Source organism: Scyliorhinus canicula, chromosome 21 (genome assembly GCF_902713615.1).
Source record: "Scyliorhinus canicula chromosome 21, sScyCan1.1, whole genome shotgun sequence".
In the NCBI taxonomy this organism is placed as follows: Eukaryota; Metazoa; Chordata; class Chondrichthyes; order Carcharhiniformes; family Scyliorhinidae; genus Scyliorhinus; species Scyliorhinus canicula.
The window spans coordinates 57796292-57821075 of record NC_052166.1 but is presented as its reverse complement, the minus strand read 5'-3'; the positions used below and the strand labels follow the sequence as shown (position 1 = coordinate 57821075).

The window sequence follows — 24784 nt, the reverse complement described above, 5'->3', positions numbered from 1 at the left end:
TAGATTTGGGTAAGTTAAGATGACTGACGGGTGATTCTGGGACAGAGCAAAAACTCCAAAACATGAGTGTTATATTGGTCTCTGCACCTCTCAGCTGGGATGGGGTAGCGATGGGCAGGGAAAATCAACAACGAATTCCACTCATTCACAGTATCCAGTTATCTCTATTGGAAAAGGTGCATGTGTTAGCTGAGGGCAGTATGAAGCTTGAGCTCAGTCAAGATGCCCCTCTGTCTCCTTTTGACCGGCCTATCATCAGTTCACACTTCAAACAAGGTAGTTTGGTGAGGTCCCTAAAGGTGGCCAGTTCTCATGCAGCCATAATCTCAGCATTAGTCACCAACTTCATGAAAATGATGGGGAAGAGGATCATAATCAGTGTTTGTATTTATAGGTTTCGAAATTTGGACGACATCTGAATATGTGACACCGGATCCTGCTTCAGCACATTCTCACCAGCTCTCGGAGGAGTTGACTGTTTATTTGACTTAGCAATGATGCCAGTATTGAAGTATTTTTATGTTTGTGTTTTTGGTTTAGAAGCACATTGAAACCATATGTGGCACATTCCAGCTCTCCCACTCATCAGAATGCTGTGAGTCAGGTCTTGAAATTAGGCTGCTGTGTATTTTGGACAATACAATGTAATTCTTACATTGGGCTGGATTCTCCGGTCCCCCAGCCGTGTGTTTCTCTCTTCCCGCCGTTTGTTAATGGGATTTCCCATTGAAGCCACCCCACCCCACCGGGAATCCTGCGGGCGAGTGTGAATTGCCATCGGGAAAAGAAAATCCGGCCATTGGCTAGTTAACAATCTATTCTGGAAATTACAGGATGGCTGAATATAAAATGTGTGACTTGCATCAAATGCTCGACCTGAAGGCTCAATCACAGATTAATTTTATTTTAACCTTTTTACGGGCAGCACGATGGCGCCGTGGGTTAGCACTGCAGCCTCGCGGCGCCGAGGTCCCAGGTTCAATCCCAGCTCTGGGTCACTGTCCATGTGGAGTTTGCACATTCTCCCCGTGTTTCCGTGGGTTTCGCACCCACAACCCAAAAATGTGCAGGCTAGGTGGATTGGCCACGCTAAATTGCCCGTTAATTGGAAAAAATGAATTGGGTACTCTAAATTTTAAAAATATGTATTTTAACTTTTTTAATCAAATACTTAAATTGCAGTATTAAATTCCTCTGTTTCCACCATTCTGCTCAAAGCTGCTCCAATTGCGACCAAAATTGCCCATCTCAGGGAGTGGCCACAGAAATGGTAGTGTGGAAAATGGAAATGTCACATTGGTTTGGAAGGTGAGGGAGGGCTGGTGAATGACTGGAAGTTATTGGAGGAACATAAGGGAAGTTTCACTGTGAAGCTGACCTGTGCTCCACAGGACCTGCGAGCACCCGATGCTGATGCTCGACTCCTCGGGTGAAAGCTCTGTTCCTTCGCACTAGCATCCGTCACTTTGATTAACACAAACAGATATATTTAAAACTGTCTGCAGATACCCAGTTAGGTGAAGCTACCCCAATCCTCAAACATTGTCAACAGGTTAAAGATTAGTGTACTCTGGCTGTACATAGCCTTTGAATTTCATAGCCAGAGCTTCCAGTCTGCAATATGTTTGACGCTCTGCCAGATAACACCAAGAAAGTGAGATGTATTAAAAGCAGTTCCACACAGCTTCATGGCGGAGTTTATGTTGGAAGGTTAGTAAAGTCTGTAACATTGATCAAAAGTGACAGCAGACCTATTTAAAGGGAAAGGAACACTCTGTTGAATTGCCACATGATTGTAATTGTTCAAAGATACCTGTGCTTGTTCCACTATCGGTCCATAATAGTGAGCCTTTTTAAAAATGTCTGCTTTCCTGAAGGTTGTGCTTCATGCTGGGGTATAACTTCCACAGGAACTCTCTGGTCCCTTTGAACTTTGCCTCAATTGACCATACTAAATTCATCAGGTTAAACGGGTATTGTTCCCAGAATATTCTGTGCTTTGAGATTAACTAACGCAGCACAGGCCATATCCAATATGGTTCAGAGCACACTAGGTGGTGCAGTTAACCCACTGGGACATTGCAAGAGCTTTAATCACTTTTTAAAGAATATCTTATTTACACATCTAAACTGTAAGCCATAAAATTTTACTCGTATATCAGTGCTTGTAATGTTTCGTTTTTCAACTTTTAATTCACATGTACATTAAAAAAATTATTTCATTTGCACCATTGAATTCCAGGAAATCACACACAATGACTTATTTTAGCTTGCACAAATCTATTAATACATTCATCAACATCCAGGATTATACTCTACAACAAACAGAGCTTTGTTTTTTAATGCAAGGACATAGAATTCATATATACATCTCTCTGTATTTACACTGTGCCGTAATTGTAAAGCAGAAGACGAGAACACTGAAGGATTTTGTGGTCTCCAATGCAGAATGAGCTAAAAGACTAGAATACCACATTGTTAGGACACTTGACGGCACACAAGGTACACTCGTGCCCTGAGAACTGCAGGATTGATGCTGAAGGTCTGTTATTTAGCACTATCATTTAGTTAAATTTTGTATTGTTGTGTTTTCGCCACATTATATTGTAACACTCTGCTTGCTAAGTGCCCAGGTGAAGAACTTTCTATTGTTATTTTGGTGTATGGGAATTGGAAAGTGTTTTAATTTCGACAGCAGCTGTCTCAGAAACTAAATCGGATTGTGCACTCCAAAAGCCCAGCCCTGGAAAAACAGTAATAGTTATTGTAGTGGAGACGAGTACTTAGGGTCGACACGCAGCTTTTCGGTTTTTGCTTTAGGATATACTGCATGTTTGCTCATTTGCTTGTGTGCAGAGTCAATGTATTCAAGTGGACCTATAATACAATGGGTGGAATGTTCCAATAATTGCACAGATCAGGTGAGAAAAGTTGTGTAAAACTCCGCTAGTTTCACAACTGCCTTTTCTAGCCAGATCAAACATTACTGAGTGCATTATCAACGTGCTGGCAAGGATTACACAGCCAGCGCCTAAACTCACCTGCGTTAGTTGCTGGGTTTCTGAAATTGGGGCACTATTTGTAAAGTGGGGTTAAAGGCCCCCCCCCCCCAAACCTGGACATCAAGGGCTGGATTTTCCGTTGGCCGATGACGGAATTGGGAAATGCGATTGGGTGGAGAATCAGATTTGATACCGAACTTTCACGCCAAATTGCAATTCTCCAGCGCCTCAACAGTGGCGTCGATGTGCTCCACTCCACACCTACACTAAACACTGTTGCCATATCATTCGCAGGCCCGTTCGGTATTCTCCAGGGAATCCACGATGCTCCATCCCCACTGGGGTGAAATCCCGACGGCGAGGTTCACTTGTGCTTTTAAAAATCGTGAAACAGGCGCCGTGGCTGCCGAAGGAGAGAGAGGGGGAATGTGTCCAACATTGCCATAGTTTACTGAGAGTTGTGCAGCTAGCCGGGGGCTTCTGTCAGGGAAGTAGCGGGGGATTGGCCAGGAGTTGGGTGGACGGGCACGGAACACCATTGCCACCATACTAGGATTTGCGTTCACAATGCATGGGGTTGGAAAATCGCCCCTAATATTTTGAAACCAAATTCTACATCGGTTTTTAAATACAGAAAATTGACTATAGAAATATGAGTGAACTAAACACTTAGAGTCAAAGAGGTCTGCAGCCCAGAAAAGGTTCTTCGGCCTATCGCATCTGCACCAGTCAAAACAACCGCTAGGTATTCTAATCCCATTTACTGCTGGCAGTCCCACTGTTCTTCAGCGAGTGATAGTTTGATGTACAGGAATGTTGCAGAGATTGAAGGAAAGGTTAATGATATTCCCTACCAGTATTCCCCGTCACCAAAGAAGAACCCTCTCGCACACTATGCACCGTAGCTGCATTGGAATCTGCTTATCATGTTATTGATGTACATCTCGGTCAACCAGCCACAAGGCACGTTGATCAATGGTGAATCATCCATCCCACCCCTATAGTAGTAAATATGTATTTACACGAGGTGGCTCTCTGGGCATGCTGCTTTACACCAATGTTACCTTGGAGCGGGGAAATAAAACTTTACTGTACAATAACTTTACATTGACAGTTAGACATTGCCACTTAAAGGGTAACACTCCAAACGGAAACTCACTAATTTCCCCCTTTGTCTCACTCAATTGGAGTACTGATCTATAATTGTTTTACGATTTCTTTGATTTTTCGAGATACTCAGTGTTGAGATATCTCCGATTTTCCTGGGGAGTTTCCTTTGACATTTAAATGTAGCGTTTTTCTACATAAAAGGTGATAGTTCAATACAGATTGTTGTCCATTTGGGCCTGTTTTTGGTTTGTCTTTTTTAAGAAAGTGCTAATCATCCTGGCTCTAGTCGCCTTTTAATTAGAATTAATTATTGCTGCTGACAGGAGCTTTATTTCACCCTCAATGTTTTTCCCTCCTCAAGGCGTTTGCTGGAGTGCAGTTCCAGAGGGACCAACGGACCACAATTGTATGAATGTCATTCATGTACAAGTATAGAAGGTTTATGCAGAGTCATATTGGCACAGACAGAGGTTATGCAGCCCATTGACTCATTGGGTGGCTCTAACAATCAGTCCCATTCCCCTACTCTATCCCATGGCCCTTCAAGTTCATTTCTTACAACTGACCATTGTCGAGTCCAATCTTATCTGCGGATGCATTTTCCAGGAAGGATCACTGGATAACAATTGCAGCTGATGTTTGTTGCCTAAGCCCTCAATAAGGATCGCTGATACTTTTTGACGTCCCTCATTGCTTACCTGGCTGAGGTGAGCTCACTCAACACAGATCAAGGATCAGGCGATGAATTTTTCTCATCTGTACAGCTTGGTACATAGTGGATGATGACTTTATCAACTGGCACGAGGCATCTTTCAAAACTTCTTGAGCTTAAAAGAGTCAGAAATATTTACAGTAGGCCAAGAAAAAGCTAACAGCTATTTGGAATCCGCGCTCTCCACTCCCATGTCTTCCTGTTTCTTTGTGATTCTGTGCAGACAGGCACTTATGAATCACATGTAGCATTAACAATAGTGCTCTGTCAATCAAACACTTGAGGTTTTTTTAAACAATAGAAGCAAAAATAATACAAAACTAGGAAGTTCCTGTTCAGTGATTGTTCCCTTTAACCAAACTTGTACTATTTTTTAAGTATCATTGTGATTTTTCTTTCCTCCAAGCTACAATTCACTGTGACGAACTGGAGGCTCCAGCTTGTTTGAAAGTGCACTTAGGACCTTGTCAAATTTTTCATATCGCTCGACTTGTTTGCCTTCAGCTCCTCGGCTCCCCCACAGCAACCGCATCTGGAACTCGGTCCTGAAGATTTCAAGAACTTGTTCGTTTTCCTGAAATCCTGAGGAGGGAAGCAAATAAAGTATCACACCTTCAAGCTTTCTTTGAAAAAAAATTCTGTTCAGCAAAGTGAGGAATGCCACAAACATCTTAGCCTCGAGATTACTGTGCAATATTCCTACCTTGTGTTCCTATTGTAGGCTCTAAGCACTCAACTCAGCTATTCCTAGATTGTAAATGATGAACAGTTCTTTTTGCCCAGCAAGTTGAGATCTGGAATGCACTGCTTAAAGAGTGGTGGTAGCCCATTCAATAGTGACTTTCAAAATTGAATTATAGAAATACTTGGAAGGAGAAACATTTGCAGGGCTATTGGGGAAAAGGCAAGGTATTGGGAATAATCACATAACCACCACTGGTACGATGCCAATTTGGTCTTTCTGTGCTGTGTCATTTGGTGCTATAAGATGTGATGTAAAAATTCCCTGTGCACCAACCTCGACATAACATATTCTACTGCCCCTGTGTAATACTTCCTGCATCAGCCACCCATGTAGCCTTCCTGAATGAGATTGATCTTTGCAGCAATTTGTGCTGAATTACATGCACTCTGTATTGTCGACTTGTCCCCAAGAACAATGAGCTTCACCATCAGCATTCAACCCATCTGTCTGGACCGAATCCAACCCAATGTCCCAGAGGAGAAAGCACAGAGTACTGACAATGTACTAATAGCACTTACAGAATTGTAATAACACACAGATTCTCTTCGTTTTAAGCCTCACTACACCTTGCAGCAGTCCCCAAACTAGTTTCTTTCCTTATCTATGGCACGGTATCAGTGTATCTGCTCTTGCACAAGTACACCACCAGGGTAGATGCTCAGGAGAGACTATCCACATTCTCCTATACCATGGTGCAGTTGCCTGTCATTTTCCCTTTAGAACAAGAGATGATCAATGGCAAGTCCTGTGTACACGCCATTGCAATGAAGTCTTTGAACTGGTGCCGAATGTGGTACACAGAGAAAAAGAGAGGTCACCGTTTCAATCCTGCTCTACCATATCAGCTGACCTCAACCAGGCTCACAGTGGACGGCTTCAGTATCTCTAGATTAAGGTGGGGAAGTTCAGCTCGCGTTCCTGTTAGTGCCTCCTGCTGGATTGTCTAGGCTGCAATATTGTAGTAATCAAGCCTATTAATTTCAAACCTTCCTCATGGAAAATGTGTTTGGCACAGTGGGGAATGAAGGGAGATGGAGGAGGGTGGGAAGGGTCTGCACCCATGAAGTGTACCCCAAAATGATTCCTTGCCATCTGAAAAGGCAGAGAATTGGGAAGTGGGGAAATGAATGAAATATATAAGTATTTAATCAGGTAAAAAGTAGAAGATGAGAAGAGTTCTCCCTATTTACCTTGTAGTTTCAGTTCAGCGTTTGTTCTGTACAGGCCTCCATGATGTGCAATCATCCTTGCAGCCTCCAGATGTGACATAACTACCTCTACACCACTTTCACTGATCTCCCATGCCTCCAGGTTGTCAGCATTCACCACGTTACGTTCAAGTAGAGTGATGAGGGGAACCACATGAGGAAAGGCCGTGTTGGTCAGCGGAGAAACCTCTGAAAGGTAGAGTGCTTGTTTTAAAGTGAGAAGATTATGAAGCACAGATTGAGAATATCCATTGTTTTCATAAACCAGCTGCTCAACCGTCAGGATCTCTAACCCACCTCTGAGGGAATATCCTGCCTAAATACCGAAAGATGTATCCTATCTGCATTCCTCAGTAGAAGATGAACTATGGTGTCCTGTTGTGCATTTGATCCTATCCTCTCATTCTCTCACTCTGAGCCACTTCCACAGTTGACTGTCTATGTGGCTCATTTGAGGAGGTATCCTCCTATGATATGCAGAGAGTCATACAGTACAGAAGAGGCTGCACTGACAAAACTACGCTAAATCCATACTAATCCCACTTTCTGGCACTTGGCCCATATCTTTGAATGTTGTGAAATTTCAAGTGTTCACCCACGTACTTTTAAAAGTTGTGAGGTTTCCTGCCTCTACTGCCCTCCCAGGTAGAAAATCCCATACTCCCACCACCTTCCGGGTGAAAATATTTTGCCTCCAATCCCATCTAAACCACTTGCCCCCTTGTTATTGACCTTTCATCTCCCTTGTTATTGTTACGGTACATTCAATCAGTTATGAGCAATTAAAGGACAGTAACCTGTCCTTCAGGAGCTGCCGGCCCAATCAGTGGACTGGCAGCACACCAGCGCCACTGCTAACGGTGGCCGTTGCTAAGGCTGCAGCTACAGAGAGAGGGTATCTCAATGGCCCAGCAGCCTCAATGGTAGGTGGAGTTTCGAGCCAGGCAGCCAGAACCTGGTGATTGATTGGAGGTGCGGATCTAGGAGTGCACTGGAGTCCCCAGGAACTGAAGATTGATCTCCAGAACACGACTGAAAGCACTAACCAGGAGAAAATTCATAGGGGGGTGAAGACATGGCGTGTGAGGGAAAAAGCTGTTTGGGGCAAATGGAGGCAGGAAGTTATTTGAGAAACATCTGGGAATGCCAGCTTTCCTGCTGCTGACAAAATTGCATGGAGGCAGGAAAACATCTAGCAACACCCCCCAATGCCCCAGGGCCTTTCTGTGCCATTTTGTCAGCCTACCCACCACTCTAAAGGGCCCGGAAAATCCTGGCTAGAATTTCAGCGTCAATAGATATCGGATCCATTTCAGTCCATGCACGGGCCCAATCTCAGTCCAGGATTATCAGGTGAGGCATTAAACACCATTTAGGCCCACTAATAGAAGCTGATTAAAGTCACAGAAAGGCATTTGATAAAACTTGGGGGCATATTATTATAACCCAAGATATTTCTCCCCCTTACTCCCTCTTTCCCCCAGAAAGGGAGGAAAGCTAAAAAGAAGAATTTGTGCAGGGTGGGTGGATAATGGGTCAATTACCTCTTCCTTCGTTCATATTCTTCATGAAGGGCTTCAGTTTCTTCTCGTAGAGAATCGCTCCCTCCGTGTGTCGTTGTCGAAGAGCCATCCATGTCTGCTCGAGCCTTGAAATCTACAAAATGGGAGGAAAAAAACCAAGGTAAATAGGAACTGCAACTGGGGGTAACACGGATCAAATCAAAATGAATGGTGCCAGCAGGTGGCAACCTGTAACCAAACTGCAATATAAATCTTTATACTGATTCCTTGTGTCAGGGAGGCGGGTGATTAAACACGGGCTGCTTCTATTATTCCTCGGATTGGATTCTTTGATGAAGTAACTGAATGGATTGATGAAGGTAGTTACTGTGGATATTGCATAGAAGTTCCAAAAGACATTTGACAAAGCAGCACATAAGACTTATTCATAAAATAGAAGCATGTGTTATTAAAGGGAGGGTGGAAGCTTGAGTAGGGAATTGGCTAAGGGATAGGAGGCACATTGTACTGGTGTACTGATGTTTGTTTAATTGGAGGCCAGTATGCAGTGCAGTCACCCAGGGATTGATGCTCGGACTATTGCATTCCTTGTTGTAAATAAATTATTCGGACTTGCACGTTGTGATTACAGTTTAAAAGTTTGCAAACGATATATAACTTGTGAATATGATGCACACAATAGGAAAAGACTTCAAAGAGAGACTGGTGAAATAGGCAGATACGTGACGGATGCAATTTAATGGGATTAAGTGTGTTGTGATGCACTTCGATATAAGCATTGTAATCTGAATGGTACTATTTTGAAAGGGGTGCAAGAACAGGGGAATCTACGGATGCTTATTCACAAATCCTTGAAGGTGGCAGAATAAAGTGATAAGATGGTAATAAAGCATATGGAGACTTGGCTTCGTAACTAGGGGCCTCGAATCAAAAGCAAGGAAGTCATGGTAAACCGTTACAAATCACTGGTTAGGCCTCAACTGGAATGGTGTGTACAATTCTGGACACCATACTTTCAAAAGGATGAAAAGGCCCTGGGATGGGTATGGAGGAGGTTTAGCAGGATGATGTTTAAGAGGACACTTGGTTTTGTGGAGAGACTGAAGAAGTTGGGATTAACCTTCTCTACTCAATGGGAAACCAGGGAGACCCGACAGAGATTTCTCAAATTATGAAGGGTTTTAATAGAACAAGAAGGGAGAAACCGTTTCCTCTAGCAAATGGGTTGATAACAATTTCAGATTATTGCTGAGAAAAGAGACGTTGTCAAAGCTTTTTGTCTTGCACTCATCAGGACAGACACAAGAAACCAACTTTAAACTGAACAGCAAATTATACTGCATGGGAAGAGAGTGCTGATTGGTTGACAAGTCTACTCTGATTGGTAACCACGTTGCCATGGAGAATGCCCTAGGGCACAGTTAACTGTCAAGCTTTTACTTAAATTAAAACCAGGCAGGTCAACTCTGATTGGCCAAGGCATTGCCATGGGGAATAATCCAAGGATTGGCTGTCCCCAAGCTTTTGTTCAGTTGAAATAGGCGCAATGTGTGTACATGTTCCTTCTGTCTGCAATGGACAGGGCCCTATGAGTGAATATGTGTAGCTCCTCGCGTGAATAGGTGAGCCACGCTGCATGCCCAACTGATAAATCTTAAATTAAATCCTTACATGTTCTGGAAGCTACATATATGATGAATGCAAGATGAAAAGCTTTGAAACCTTGTCTGTTTTCAGCAATACTCAAGTACTGTATGACCAAATGACAATTTCCCATATGTGAAATAATTGGCAGAAGAACTGGAGGGGAAATTAGGAGAAATCTCTTCAAAGCGAGTGTTGTTCGGATCAGGAAGTCTACCTAAAAATGTGGCCGAATCAGATCCTAAAGCAACTTACAAAAGGCAACTGGTAATATACTCAAAGAGGATTCATTTACAGGATTACGGAAAAAGGATCTGCAGTAGTGGACTAAATTGGACAGTTTTCCCATAGAGCCGATGGAGGCACGGCAGGCAAACAACCTCTTTCTATGCTGTAAGAATCTATGATGTTTAAGAGGACACTTGGTTATGCGGAGAGAATGAAGAAGTTGGGATTACCTTCTCTACTCGGTTTCTAAGGGTTTTTCAAGAATAATGAACCCAAAGTCATGAAAATCAGAGCATCAAAATGCTGTTTAGCGGAAATAGAATTGGATTTATTCAGCAGCTGTAACTCAGTGGCCCTGATGTTATTTCTCAGAACACCACGATTATTACAGAAAATAGTGAATCAAAATCATCATGAGCAACCCCATGGGAGATTGACCGGACCTATAAAAAGGGCCATGGATACTTGTATTTGAACTAAATTGCGGAAACAAATGATCCCTGGAACAATCCAACTGATGTCTAACAGTGATCCCAATTTGACAACAATGGATCAGACAAATAAGTACAGATCTCATTACACATATGTATGTCCCCTGGTCTCTATAATCAATCAGCTGTCTAATTCTGAGTCTAGTATGTAACAAAACAAAAATGGTGTTATTTTCTTTAACTTTAACATCAACCCTGTGTGTACCATGAGTAGCAAGAAAGAAGCCAACAAACATCATCTGACATGAACAGAAAGAGCTGCTTCAGATCTGGAGCATTGCCATCTGTAAATGACATGGAGATGCAGCAATGCACATTTACTGGATGTTTCTCATATTTCCTGTTAATTGAGTTCAGATCAATACAGGACCGGCACTGACGAGTGAAGACATTAATGGGACATCTAAAAGCCTGTAGCTGCCTTGTGCAACAGCCCGCAGAACACTTAAAGGCTGTGGTTGACGTTTTGCCATGTGGGTATTTTTAGTGTGTAAATGCCATGTATGACCGACGTAAACGCTAAATTCTCACAGTGCGGAGGTTTTGGATGTGACCTACATCCATTTACAGGACAAAAGCTTTAAAAAGATATTGAAACCTGGAGGCTGGACTAAAGCAGAGCTGAACCCCATTCCCCTACCCCACCCCCTTCTCTTGCTTTTGTAACCTGCAATGCAGGCATTGGTGCGTGAAATCATATTTGGTGTTCAACAAACTACATTGGCTCACCTCGCTGCCAAGAGCAGGATTTGGGGAGGGCTGGATGAAGACTTCCCAGCCAGTCTTTGGCTTAGGGAGGTTTATAATAATACCGTGTGGATCGTTGAATAAATCAGGGAGAAGAAACCCTCAAAGGAAATCATCTCAATCTATCCAGCGCCTACCTGAGGCATTTCCAACGCTTTCATCACAGCAGCAAAGCCAAACATATTCCCCATATTGCTCTTCAGTTCAGCAGCCAGCTGTATAGTTTTATGCAGGAGGGCTGCCCGCTCCTCCGTACTGCCAGTGCAGCCCAGAATATCCACTGCTATCATGATCGACATGGTATTGAACCTATTAGATGAGAAAGAATAAGTTAAAACAGAAAATGGAGTCACTCGGGAAATAGAAACCGAGTTAACAGGCTGAGTTTTACATGCTTCTGGCAGAAGTGTTTCCCATTTATGGGGGGGGTAACTTATGTAACTTAGGCAGGCAGTACCCACTGCACCATCTTCCTGCTCACCCCCAGAAAATGAGGCAGGGGGGGTCAAGAAGGGCAGCACAGTGGTCCACACTGCTGCCTAACATTGCCAGGGAGCCGGGTTCAATTCCAGCATTGGATGACTGTCTGTGTAGAGGTTGTACTTTCTGCCGTGTCTGGCAGGGTTTCCTCTGGGTGCTCTGGTTTCCCAAAGTCCAAAGATATGCAGGTTATTTGGGTTGGCTATGCTGCATTACCCCTTAGTGTCCAGGGACATGCAGGTTGGGTTACAGGGATAGGGGAGGAGTGGGCATGGATGGACTGCTCATTTAAATGGTCGCTGCAGACTTGTTGGAACGAATTGCCTCCTTCTGCACTGTAGGGATTCTGTGATTTTAAGAGTTCAAACGATGAATGTCATTCACATTATTATCTGTTATTTTAAACTAATCCTGTAAGACAGTTCACTGATTTTACCTGCCAGCAAAGCAAATATTCATATGTAGCCCCATATGTACCAATTTGGTGAGGATCCCATCCAGGGCTGTTTAACAGAGTTCACAGCACCTGGAGTCTCTTCAGCTTCTTTAAATTAATCTTTAAATTGCTCACAGGTAAAAGCATTGAATGGTTTTATCATTGAAAATAACAGATAATTGTTGTGAGCGACAGTGAGAGATTTGAGCTTTTAAACATCACGACAGCTTGCACAAAATTGGTCGCTCACTGTGTAGAATATAGCAAGCACATATTCACACTATCATGGCTGGGAGTTTCAATCCATGTGCAACAACGTACAGTACAGCATCATTCCTCACTTCAGGAGGAGCACACACTGCCCCCATGATTGCCTCACCCTCGGGAGATTGTGACCATGTCAGTCTCAAGCCACTCACTGGTCCGTACACGAGCAGCTGGAGGAAGGAGTGGGTGAAAATTTGCCCTATTTCCCTTGTAACGTGTGAGAATGTATCTGACCTCAGCTTAGCTATGTTGTAAATGGGAGAGTGGAGCAACCAGCTTGTTCTTTTCCTTTGTTGAGTTCTTCCCTCCCCCACCCAACCATCACCCATTCATAGACAGCAGCCTGACCCAGATATTAGGGGTTTCGTGAAATTAGGGACGAATGTGAGCTGGTCTCCAGCCTCTGCTTCTGGCAGTGGAAGCTCTGTAGGGAAGGTAACAATATAGAGCTCTCTAATGTACCTCCAATGGCAAATGCACTGCTTGGTGTGGTACAAAGCCCCACAGAACCAGACAGTTTCGGAGTTCAGTCCCCAGATCGTGACCAAAGTACTGGGAGGATTGACAAAATTGGCTGTGGGATTTTGGGAAGGAAAATGGTCATCAGCAATTGCCCCAACTCCTGATTACTATCCAGTGACTCCATCCTGTGATGCCCCTCATTGAGCTCCAGCCTGTTGACCTTCACTGGCTCGGATGAATAAAAGGAGAATTTGGGTGCAGAGCAAAGTAGGTGTCAGCGTCTTCAGGACAGGAAGCAAGAAAGTGATCATATCTCTGTTCTGCCCACAGGAAAGAAAAATAAAGAACTAAAATATGAACTGTTTGTAAATGTGTGCGCAGTAGATACACTATCTGATTGAGTACAAGCAAACAGATCTGTTCAAATATAGTGACATTGTCCCAATGAATTCAATGGATATTTTCTGAATTGATGCCAGACTTTTAAGAAGCTGTTGCTATGAGTCCTTCTGTTTTAAAGAAAATGAGCTGTGACACAGCCAAGAACACAGAACGTGGTTTGCATCACGACTCTCTGCTTCTCTCACCGTTCCAGTAAGTCCAATCGGAGCTGGTGTCCATGGGGAAGAGTGAGTAACTCCAGCCCTGAGCTCACTCCCATCTGCTTCTGCAGCTCCTTCGAAACAGCCAGTATCCTAGCAACCTGTGTGGACAGGATATAAAGAAGATTAATCAACTTGCACTCTCAGCAATTACAGGGCCACAAATAACAGGCATCGCATTCACCCACTGAATATCGATCTGTTTATCAAAAAGCATCTCTGCAGTTATTCTGGTAAGCGTGAACCATCAGGAATCTCGATTAACGGTTAGGGACACACATTTGTCTCACAAGGCAAACATGATAAATACCTGGATCCACATAAGTCTCCAAGCACGACTAAAGATTTGAAGTTTAGTGCAGGGGAACAGCGGAACTATTGTCCCAACAACTATATTGAAATGAGATTTTGGAACAGGCTGGTAGCCTGTCAACATGCTGTTGCTTTAAGACAAATAAATGAAGCAAATTTAACACCCTCCATTTCCTTTAAGTGTACCTGTCACTGGCTCAGCTACCTTCTGGAACCCCATCCAAGTGACCTCTCTTCATATGAGGGTAGTGCCTGGGTAGTTAGTGTCAACATTCTATTCAACTGTGGATGGCATCACAATCGGCACCAGATCCTACCAGACATGTCTCACATTTGCACTTAGCAGCAAGTCGAATGTTAGGATTTCAATTAGAACAAGGATTCCTGGCTGACTTGCACCTTCCCTCGGCCAGGGACATCAAAATCATCATCTAAATCCTGTCTGAAGACTAGTAGCGTAGATGGTGCATTGAATCTGCAACCTTCCAGACCCTTACAATTTTAGTTTCATCACTGGTAGCGTGTTTAACTCGGAGTCAAAGGTTGTGGGTTCAAAGCCCACTATGCATTTCGATGCGTAACCTAGGCTTACAGTTCAGTGAAGTACTGAGGAAGTGTTGCATTGTTGGAAACGCTGACTTTCTGGAGAGGCCTTTAAACCCGTTTACCCATTCAGATAGATGTGGAAGAATCCAGGCTACTATTCAAAGAAGTCCTGTCCAAAATTCATTCCTCGACCAAAAAAAAACTAAATCCAATTAGTTATTCATTTAATTGCAGTTTGAGAGACTTTTCTGTGTCTGAATCAGCTGCCATATACAGAACAAGAGTGACCACACACTCCAAGAGTTATTCAGTGGCTTTGAGGCACTTTGGAACCTGAGGTAATGAAAGGTTGAATGTGTATAAAAATTTAAAGAAAAGATTGCTAATTCCACAACATAAAATTAAAGATACAACTGAGGAGAGTCAACCGGCCCTTCAGATTTTCTCACCGTGCAATCTACTTTTGTGATGTGTTTGGCTGTAGTTTTGGGATCCTCTCCAGCCAACAGCTCCTTGACTTTCTTTAACACCGTCATCTCGAGAGGCTTGTTCTCCAAGGGAATGAGTGCTGACTGATATCCATTCAGCTTGAAGGAAGACACCAGTTCAATAACTGGGGCTGTGAACGAGTGGCGCTGCAGCCCCTCCTCTTTTGCGCCAGTGGGCATCGGACTGAGGTACGTTTCCGTCTCCAGGATCCCAAAGTTCGTCTCGGATTGCCAGCTGGAGATGTTGGGGTTTTCCTCAACTTTCAACCGCTCCACGTAGCTCTTTGCCATCATTTGGCTTTGTTTGAGGGCCAGTTCCAGCTGCTGCCTCTCCCAATCAATGGGCGACGAGGGTCGCAGCTCACAGTAGTGGGTGTGTTCTGACTCTCTGAAATTCTCCGATGCTTTTCTCTGGGCTGACTGTAAGGAGTCATGCAACGGGGTGGAATGTGTGCTGGTACAATGAGGGCCACTCGAGGCCTCTGCGGGGCCTTCCCTGTTAGAGTCCTGACACAGTCTATTACCGATCGATGGGCTAAGCTGTGGCTCATTAGACCGCTGCAGCACTGGCGATGATGGAGTCATCCTTTGCACTCGGCCTAGCTGGCTTTTGTGCTTCAAGCCTGTGGAGAAGATGTTACAAAAGGTTAGATACAAGTATTTTAATTATCACACCTTGTTGTTCGTCTCCCATTTTCTCCTTTTGGTGTCACATGCCCATTAGTGCTGTGGTACAGTTCCATGAGGTCTTGGCCGCTTCCCATTGCCGGTGTCTATTCTTCATGCACGGAGCCGGACAGTGAAGCTTTTTGACTATGGAGGTTATTACAGCCTTGAATGGGGCTGGACCTGAACTCGGGCCTGGGCCTGATATTGATCGAGCCAGGGACTTGGCCTGAAATTGAGCCAGAGCCTGGGCTTGATACTGAAATTGAACTGGAGTACAAGCCTGAGCTTGGGCCTGAGCTCATCTGATGTTCGTAAACGCATGCACTTTCCAGCAGGGGGGGCCACTGGATATAGCAATCAGGAGCAGGACTTGTGGCTGTTTTTACTCCGTATTGTGAAGCAGGATTAAAACTAAACTCTCAAGGATTCTACATTCTATCCTACAGAACATTACTGATTTTTAAATGATGATTAATATATGTTCAGAAATTTATCACGTATTTTGTTAATGAACCAGGAGAGGAATTTGCCATGGAGACCTGTGATGAATGTAATGATTTCAGATATATTGTAGTATATTTATTTGGTGCAGTAAGTGTTAAAAGCCTGGGTTAGTGTGTGTGACCACTACCATGGTGCTTTTTAAAATTCTGGTTTGTAAGACAGCCAGGCTTTTTGGGAGCCCGAGGTGCAATTAAAGCATTGTAAAAGCTTGGGCTAATGGATTTTTGATTATATTAAGAGGGTTCCCTGTGGAATAGTTAATTAGATACACTGTGTGCTGTTAGTAAGATAGTGTAGTTAATGTGAGGAGCTACAGTACCAGGCATTTTGCACCAAAGGAGGCAATTTAAGTTTTGGATTGGGATGTGAACAGGAGTGAAGTATCTGCTCTCAATATAGTTCAGTTGAAGATCTATCTGTAGACAGACCAGCAGTTTATTTCCAAGCTGTTAGTTAGTTGTGTGGCTGGAAGGGAAGCTGAAACAAGCTGAAAAGCAGCTTCTGAAGAAATACAGCCGGAGTTTCTGCTTTGTTCTGACAGGGTCAGGCTTTTCTTTAAAGTCTCAAAATATCTCTCTTTTACAAAGTGGAGTATCTAAGACATCTCAGTACAGCAAGTTTTCCTGACTGCTCACTGTATTTAAAACGGATTGGGATCTGAGATGGTTCTGAGTGGGAATAAAGATAGCAGTGAAGGGTTATTGTGTCACTGTATTGATTAGCATTGTTTAAGGTGGACTTCCGGTGGTGGCTATGGAGGAGTAGGTCACACATTTGATAGCTCCTGCCTGTGATGGACTTTTAGACCTTTTCCCCCACGTATTCCAGATTTTATGGGATAAATTGGTGAAGAGTGAGACAGTGAGGCGAAATCCCCCTCCAGTGTATGGAGAATTGGACCAGAAGTGGCCGTGTGAGAAGACAAAGTCCTATAAGGAGGATGCGAGCAGAGCTGGCAACGTGGGAAAGCATGGCAGAGAGCAAGGGCACAGTGGTCGACGGAGCAGCTGGTGAAGTTTTTCAAAGATTGCTTCGCCAAGCTGAAGAAGGACACGCTGGACCCGATCAAGGCTTTGATTGATAAAGTCGTGCAGAATCAAGGGACCCACGGAAGAGCGATCCAGGAGGTGGAGAAAAAGGTGTCCGAGCACGAGGAATACATAACCGTGCTGGAGACCGAGGTGGAGATGATGAATGACCGCCAGAAAAGAATGCAGGAGAAGCTGGAGAACAGGTCCAGGAGGCAAAATCTTAGAATTGTCGGCCTCCCTGAAGGCAGTGAGGGATCGGATGTGAGGGCTTATGTGACGAACATGTTGGAGAAGTCGATGGGGGTTGAGGTGTTCCCTCAGCCCCTGGAAGTAGATAGAGCGCACAGAGCCCTCGCGAGGAAGCCCCGAGCACATAATGGTGAATGGGAAGCTGGTGGGGGTGCGAGTGGTACTCGTGAATATATATGCTCCGAATTGGAACGATGTGGAATTTATGAAGCGGGTGTTAGGTAAGATCCCAGACTTAGAGTCACATAATCTGATTATGGGAGGAGATTTTAACACAGTCATTGATCCGGAATTGGACCGGTCAAAATCCAAGACAGGGAGGAGGCTGCGGCTAAGGAATTGAAGGGGTTTATGGAACAGAGGGGGGAGCAGACCGATGGAGGTTTGGAGGGCCAAGGGCGAAGGAGTTTTCTTTTTTCTCACATGTCCACAAGATATACTCTCGCATTGATTTTTTGTTCTGAGCAGGGCTCTAATACCAGGGGTGGTGAATACTGAATACTGAGTACTCGCCAATTGCAGTGTCAGATCATGCCCCGCACTGAGTGGATCTACGGGTTAGTGTGGAGAGAGGGCAACGCCAGCTGTGGAGACTGGAGGCGCGATTCTCCGCACTCACGACGGGGCGGAGAATAGCAGGCGGCGCAACTTTTTACGGCGACGCTGGCCCGACGCCCTCCCGCTATTCTCCCCCCCCCCCCCCCCCCCCCCCCCCCCCCCCGACACGAATCGCTGCTCGCCGGTTTTTTACTGCGGGCAGCGATTCTCCCCGGCCGATGGGCCGATTTCCAAGGCCTTTACGGCCGTTTTCACAAATTTTAATACACCTGCCATACAAGTTCGTGAAAACGGCGGCAAAGTGCCAGTCCGATTCCCACGCAATCTTTCTCCCTCCGCCGCCCCGCAGGATAAGTCCGCGGGGCAGCTGAGGGGCATTACGGACCACGCATGCGCGGGTCTGATGCATATGCGCGGATTGGAGTCGTCCAATCCGCGCATGCGCGGCTGACGTCATCATATGCGTCAGCCGTCGCTAACTTTGGCGCGCGGGCTTAGTGAAATTCGTTAAGCCCGCGATGCCGTAGTTCACGGGGCCGCGATGCTAGCCCTGACCGGGGAGCAGAATCAGGTCCCGGAGGGGGCGCGGAGGCTGCCGTGAAACACGGCCGTTTTCGTGGCAGCCTTCACGACTCTCCGCCTTTGCGGAGAATCGCGCCCCAAATGTGGGGTTGCTAGCGGCCGAAGCGATCTGTGGGCGGGTGAACAAGTCCATCCAGAACTACCCAGAATCAAATGATACGGGGGAGGTCTCTGCAGCGACGGTTTGGGATGCTTTGAAGGCAGTGGTCAGAGGGGAATTAATCTCGATACGGGCCTACAGAGAAAAGGTGGAACGGGCTGAGAGGGATAGGTTAGTGGAGGAGATACTCCAGGTGGACAGGAGATACTCGGAGGCCCCGGACGCAGGGCTACTGAGAGAGCAGAGGAAGTTCCAGGCGGAGTTTGAGCTGTTGACTACAGGAAAAGCGGAAAAGGCAAGTAGAATGTTAGCGCACTAGCTCAGAAAAAGGGAGGCGGCCAGGGAGATAGGGAGAGTAAAGACTAGAGGCGGAAATACTGTCCTGGACCCAGTGGGGGTGAATGAGGTGTTTAAGGACGTTTACAGTAAATTATGAGTCGTAACCCCCCCCCCCCCCCCCCCCCCCCCGGCTGGGGTGGAGGGGATGAGGCAGTTTCTGGATCAGTTGGGGTTTCCGAGGGTAGATGAAGATCTGGTGGAAGGGCTGGGAGCCCCAATTGAGATTGAGGATTTAATCGAGGGGCTGGAGGGCATGCAGTCGGGCAAGGTCCCGGGGCCTGACGGCTACCTGGAGGGATTCTAGAAGACGTTTTCACGGATATTGAGTCCACTGCTGGTGAGGACATTTAATGAGGCAAGAGGGAAGGGAGTCCTCCCCCCAACAATGTTGCAGGCCTCGATTTCATTGATCCTGAAACGGGAGAAGGATCCGGAGAAATGCAGGTCATACAGGCTAATTTCTCTACTGAATGTGGACGCCAAACTGCTGGCTAAGATACTGGCCACAAGGATAGAGGATTGTGTCCCGGGGGTGATAGGGGAAGACCAGTCGGGATTTGTAACGGGCAGGCAACTCAGGCCAATGTTCGAAGGCTTTTAAATGTTATTATGATGCCCTCAGAAGGAGAGGAGACGGAAGTGGTGGTAGCGATGGATGCGGAGAAGGCTTTTGATCAGGTGAAGTGGAATTACCTGTGGGAGGCGCTGGGAAGGTTTGGGTTTGGTTGAGAGCGGTTGCTCTGTCACGCGAGTGTACGTACGAACCTGCTGAGGCATGGGTGTCCCCTCTCCCCGTTACGGTTTGCTCTGGCCATAGAGCCATTGACCATGGCGTTAAGAGCCTCTAGGTACTGGAAAGGGCTGGTTCGGGGGGATTGGGGGGGGGGGGGGGGGGGGGGGGGGGGGTCGTCGGGGAGGGGGGGTGGGGGTGGAGCACCGGGCCTCGCTTTACGCACATGACCCGCTCTTGTATATTTCAGACCTGTTGGAACGGATGGGAGAAGTAACGCGAATCCAGGGGGAATTTGGCAATTTTTCGGGGTATGAATTGAACATGGGGAAAAGCAAGATGTACGCTTTCCAGGCAAGAGGACAGGAGAAGAGACTGGGAGAGCTGCCGCTCAGAATGGTAAGCAGTGCTCCGAAAACTCCTGTTTGAAACAAACCTGTTGGACTTTAACCTGGTGTTGTAAGACTTCTTACTGTGCTCACCCCAGTCCAACGCCGGCATCTCCACATCATGGCTTAGAATGGTAGGGAAGAACTTTCAGTATCTGGGAATCCAGGTGGCCCGGGAATGGGAGGAACTGCACAAGTTAAACCTATCCCGGCTCGTAGAATAAATGAAAGGGGACTTTAAGAGATGGGACATGCTTCTGCTATCACTGGCGGGGAGAGTACAGACCTTGAAAATCTTGGTCCTTCCCAGATTTCTGTTTGTCTTTCAGTGCCTCCCCATCTTCATCCCGAAGGCCTTCTTCAAGTGGGTGAATAAGGTTATTCTGGGCTTTGTGTGTGTGGGTAAAACCTTGTGAGTGAAGAAAGTGTTGCTGGAGCGCAGATGGGGTTGGGGCGGGGGGGTTGGCGCCTCCGAACTTCTGCAATTACTACTGGGTGGCTAATATAGCCATGATTAGAAAGTGTGTAGTGGGGGAGGGGTCGGTATGGGAGCAGAAGGAAGCGGCGTCATGCAAAGACACCAGCTTGGGAGCACTGATAATGGCACCTTTTTTGTTCTCGCCGGCCCGATACTCCACAAGTCCGGTGGTGGTGGCGGCTCTGAGAATCTGGGGGCAGTGGAGGAGATATAACAGAGTGGAGGGAGCATCGGTTTGGACCCCGATTTATAATAATCATCGGTTTGTACCGGGTAGGCTAGATGGTGGGTTCCGGAGATGGCAAAGAGCAGGAATTAGAAAGATGGGGGATCTATTTATAGATGGGAGCTTCCCCAGCTTGAAAGCTTTTGAGGATAAATTTAAATTGCCAGCAGGGAGCGGGTATAGGTATTTGCAGGTGCAAGACGTCTTGAGAAAGCAGGTTCTGGCCTCACCGTTGCTGCCGCCATGGGGGATACAGGACAGAGTAGCCTCCAGTACCTGGGTGGGAGAGGGGAAGGTATCAGATATTTACCAGGAGCCTAGGGAGCCGGAGGAAACCCTGGTGGAGGAGCTTAAGGGTAAGTGGGAGGACGAGCTAGGAAGAGAGATAGAGGCGGGTCTGTGGGTGGATGCCCTAAACAGGGTTAATACCTCCTCATCATGTGCCAGGCTTAGCCTGATACAATTCAAGGTAGTCCACCGGGCACACATGACGGTGGCCCGGATGAGCAAGGTTTTCGGGATAGAGGACGGGTGTACGAGGTGCGCGGGAAGCCCAGCAAACCATGTCCACATGTTCTGGGCATGCCCGAAGCTTAGAGGGTCCTGGCTGGGTTTCTCTGAGGCAATGTCCCTGGTATTCAAAACACGGGTGGTGCCGAATCCGGAGGTGGCGACCTTTGGAGTTTCGGAAGAGCCGGGAGTTCAGGAGGCGGAAGAGTCCGACGTCTTAGCCTTTGCCTCCCTGGTAGCCCGGAGACAGATCTTGTTAGTGTGGAGGGACCCGAAGCCCCTGAGTGTAGCGATCTGGGTTAGTGACATGGCTGGGTTTCTCGGTCTCCAGAAAATAAAGTTGGCTTAAGAGGGTCAATGGTAGGGTTCACCCGGAGGTGGCAGCCGTTCATTGACTTTCTCGGGGAAAATGAAACTGTCAGCAGAAGCAGGGGGGGGGGGGGGGGGGGGCCGGGGGCGGATTGTTGGTTCATGGTTGGGGTGTGTGAAGATTGAGATGGGGGGGGGGGGTGTTTATTGTACCATGTTCATGGCATTGTTATTATTATAAAAACTTGCAAATACTCTAATAAAAATATTTTTTTTATAAAGCATTGTTTCAGGGGTAATTGTAAGTTCTTTTCTTATGTGATGTTAAAGATATTTTAATACTGTGTTTGTAATAAAGTTTGTTTTAATATACCATATCCCTATTTTGTGTGAAATCACTCCAGGAGTGAGGAGGTATCCTTTCCTCAGTCTTACAAAATTAAAATAAAATATTGGGGTTTCGGTCCAGTATCCTAGCAACTGTTGGGGTTCGGTCTGGGATCGTAATAAAATCTGTACAGTATTACCGATATTTCACTTACTTGTGCTATATTCTGGAGACAAGGGAATCTCATTTACTGGAGACATTCCATGGTGAATATCCTTGATTTGATCCATACTGAGAGCAAAATTCCGGATTGTTTCCTTGTGATGTGGTGATGGAATGCTGTAGAAAGGCAGTTAGAACTGGTGAATAGAAGCTTCTTTGTTTACTCACTAACCTTTTATCTGGTGAGAGGCTACAAAGTACTCCGAGGCGTCATACCATGGGGGTGAATGCTCTACGTCGAGTGGGCCTGGTCCATGAACCACCGCGGTCTACCAGCCTGTAGTCCAGGCGTGAGGCCTGCTCCTATTTAGTGAGCCTCATTAGCATCAGGACAGCAGGGTCTTCGGAGGGAGTCAGGTGGCCCCAAGCCAGCACACTATCAGGCAGCCCGCTCAACAAGTGGGTCCCCAGAATGGGGTGGGAATCCTGCTGTCTGAGGGTGGGATATCCAGAATGACAGCAGGCCCGGCTGGTTTTCACAAAACCCTGACCACATTCCTGATCCTCCCTAGCCCACAAAAAAGACGAGGATCCTCTTTGGTCAGAATGGGGTACCCGTCACCCAAATGTATTCCATGTATGGTAATTGGGGTCCATATATATCATAGGCCCTCAATTTGAATTTTAACGTGGGACCATGGCCCGACTATAATCAATAGCTCAAACTGCCCAAATCTAGGGGAAACATTCGCTGCAGCCATGGCGATGAGCAGGGGAGCAGTGGGTAATTGTCTATCCATCATTTTCAGGGGGTTGGTGCTCCAATTCTGCCAGTGGGAGACCTGAAAATATGGTTCATTTTAATAAAAGCTGCCCCTATTATGCCTCACTTCATCTCCCGAAGCACAGTTTTGTGGTGGGATACAGTTAGTGTTTGCCATGGTCCAAAACCTCAGCCAAGTACCTATCGGGCAATGAGACAAGTTGATCATGGAGGAAGGTGGAGGAATCACAACTGAACCTATTTCTGCCCTTGGCCTACATACAGACATATGCACATTGTTACAGGAGCTATGTCTGTTGATCTGAACCTTGTTTTCTCAGGCGAAACTGAGGCTATTGTTTTTGGATTCCAAAACTCCCAAATGTTTACCTGTTGCCACAGCTGTCACTTCGGATAATCTTGTCAGATGTCAGACCGTCTGTCATCGTCACACTCCGCCTCTTGATGTATCCACCTTTCTGATTGGTTGGAGTATGGGTCATACCATGCTTCCCATTGGACAGTCCATAGCTGGCCTCCAGGTAGCGGAGTGGGAGAGTGCGGTTGATTGGAGTGTAGATGACTGCACCGCTCTGCTCGGAGACGGGTTTGCGGTTCCCGATGTAAAACCTGACCAAGGCAGGGATGTTGTCGAAACTTTCCCGCTCAAACAGGTATTGGATGCGGGTGTACGTCTCATTGGGTTTGATCATCACCTTGTTGATTTTGAAATGGAGAGGCTCATTTCTCCATCGGCAGGTCAACACATAATCACCGACACACGTGAGCGAGTCACGAATGAGGAAGTCCCCATTCTTCTGCACCAAGTTCTCAGAAACCTGAAAAATAAAAGCTGATGTTTTTCAAAACGAGTCCAGGAATATAGGAACAGGATACAATTCCTCGACTTTATTACGCCATTCAATTCAACCATGGTTGATCTGTATCTTATGAAGAGGTCAGCAATTATATCAGAGCTTTATCAGGGATGGGTGGAGGACCTGCTGTTTGTTTTTCTTAATAGCTACTGAAATCTGCCTTAACTTTAAGGGTAGCACGGTGACATAGTGGTTAGCACTGCTGCCTCAAGCTCCAAGGGCTCGGGTTCAATTCCGGCTTCAGGTGACTGTCTGTGTGGAGTTTGCACTTTCTCCCTGTGTCTGCGTGGGTTTCCTCCGGGTGCTCCGGTTTCCTCCCACAGTCCAAAGATGTGCAGGTTAGGTCAATTGGCCATGCTAAATTTCCCTTAGTGTCCAAACGGTTAGGTAGGGATAGGGTGGAGGTGTGGCTTAAGTAGGGTGCTCTTTCCAAGGACTGGTACAGACTCAATGGGCCGAATGGCCACCTTCTGCACTGTAAATTCTATGATCTGCCTACCATACCTTGCCTAAACAAAAAAATCTATCAATCTCTGTTTTGAAATGTTCAATTAACCTCAACAGCTTCTTGTTGGGGATGGGATTCAGAATTGAGGATTTCCAGTTTCTAACCTCACTCATTACTTAATAAATTCTATCAGCCGATATTTCAGCACGAACACCGGCGATGGACTGGCCGTGTCCCTCCTTTTGGCCAGACAAGCCAGGGAGGTCCCAGGTTTCACCTGCCAGTTTGTGCTGTGCGACCATTGGCCTTGATTAACGTCCATGGGTCAGGGGTAGGGGAAAGCAGAGGGTGTTTCTGATCCTGATCACTGTCCAGCAACCACTCACCAGAAAGTGGGTTTGTGGCCAGGCAGCTTTGCTGGGCGCGAAATGGAAACAATGCCAGAATGATGTGGTAGGCGGTTGAGACTGTGCCAGGTTGTTGGAGCAGAGTAAAAAGTGTTTTTGCAAAGCTTCTTAGAGGGGCAAG

The 24784-nt window shown here is 46.1% G+C and overlaps 1 protein-coding gene across 1 annotated transcript in view; it reads right to left on the bottom strand.

Moving 5' to 3' along the window:
* Positions 1-2162: 2162 nt before the first annotated feature.
* sh2d3ca (SH2 domain containing 3Ca) overlaps positions 2163-24784 on the bottom strand; it is a 48319-nt gene continuing 25697 nt past the window's right edge. The window contains exons 3-10 of the mRNA XM_038781722.1: positions 23321-23769; positions 22220-22344; positions 14965-15626; positions 13643-13758; positions 11548-11719; positions 8322-8433; positions 6760-6966; positions 2163-5406 (exon numbers count right to left, since the gene is read on the bottom strand). Of these exons, the coding sequence (XP_038637650.1) occupies positions 5231-5406; positions 6760-6966; positions 8322-8433; positions 11548-11719; positions 13643-13758; positions 14965-15626; positions 22220-22344; positions 23321-23769 (2019 nt within the window). The 3' untranslated portion in view covers positions 2163-5230. The remainder of the gene's footprint in view (positions 5407-6759; positions 6967-8321; positions 8434-11547; positions 11720-13642; positions 13759-14964; positions 15627-22219; positions 22345-23320; positions 23770-24784) is intronic.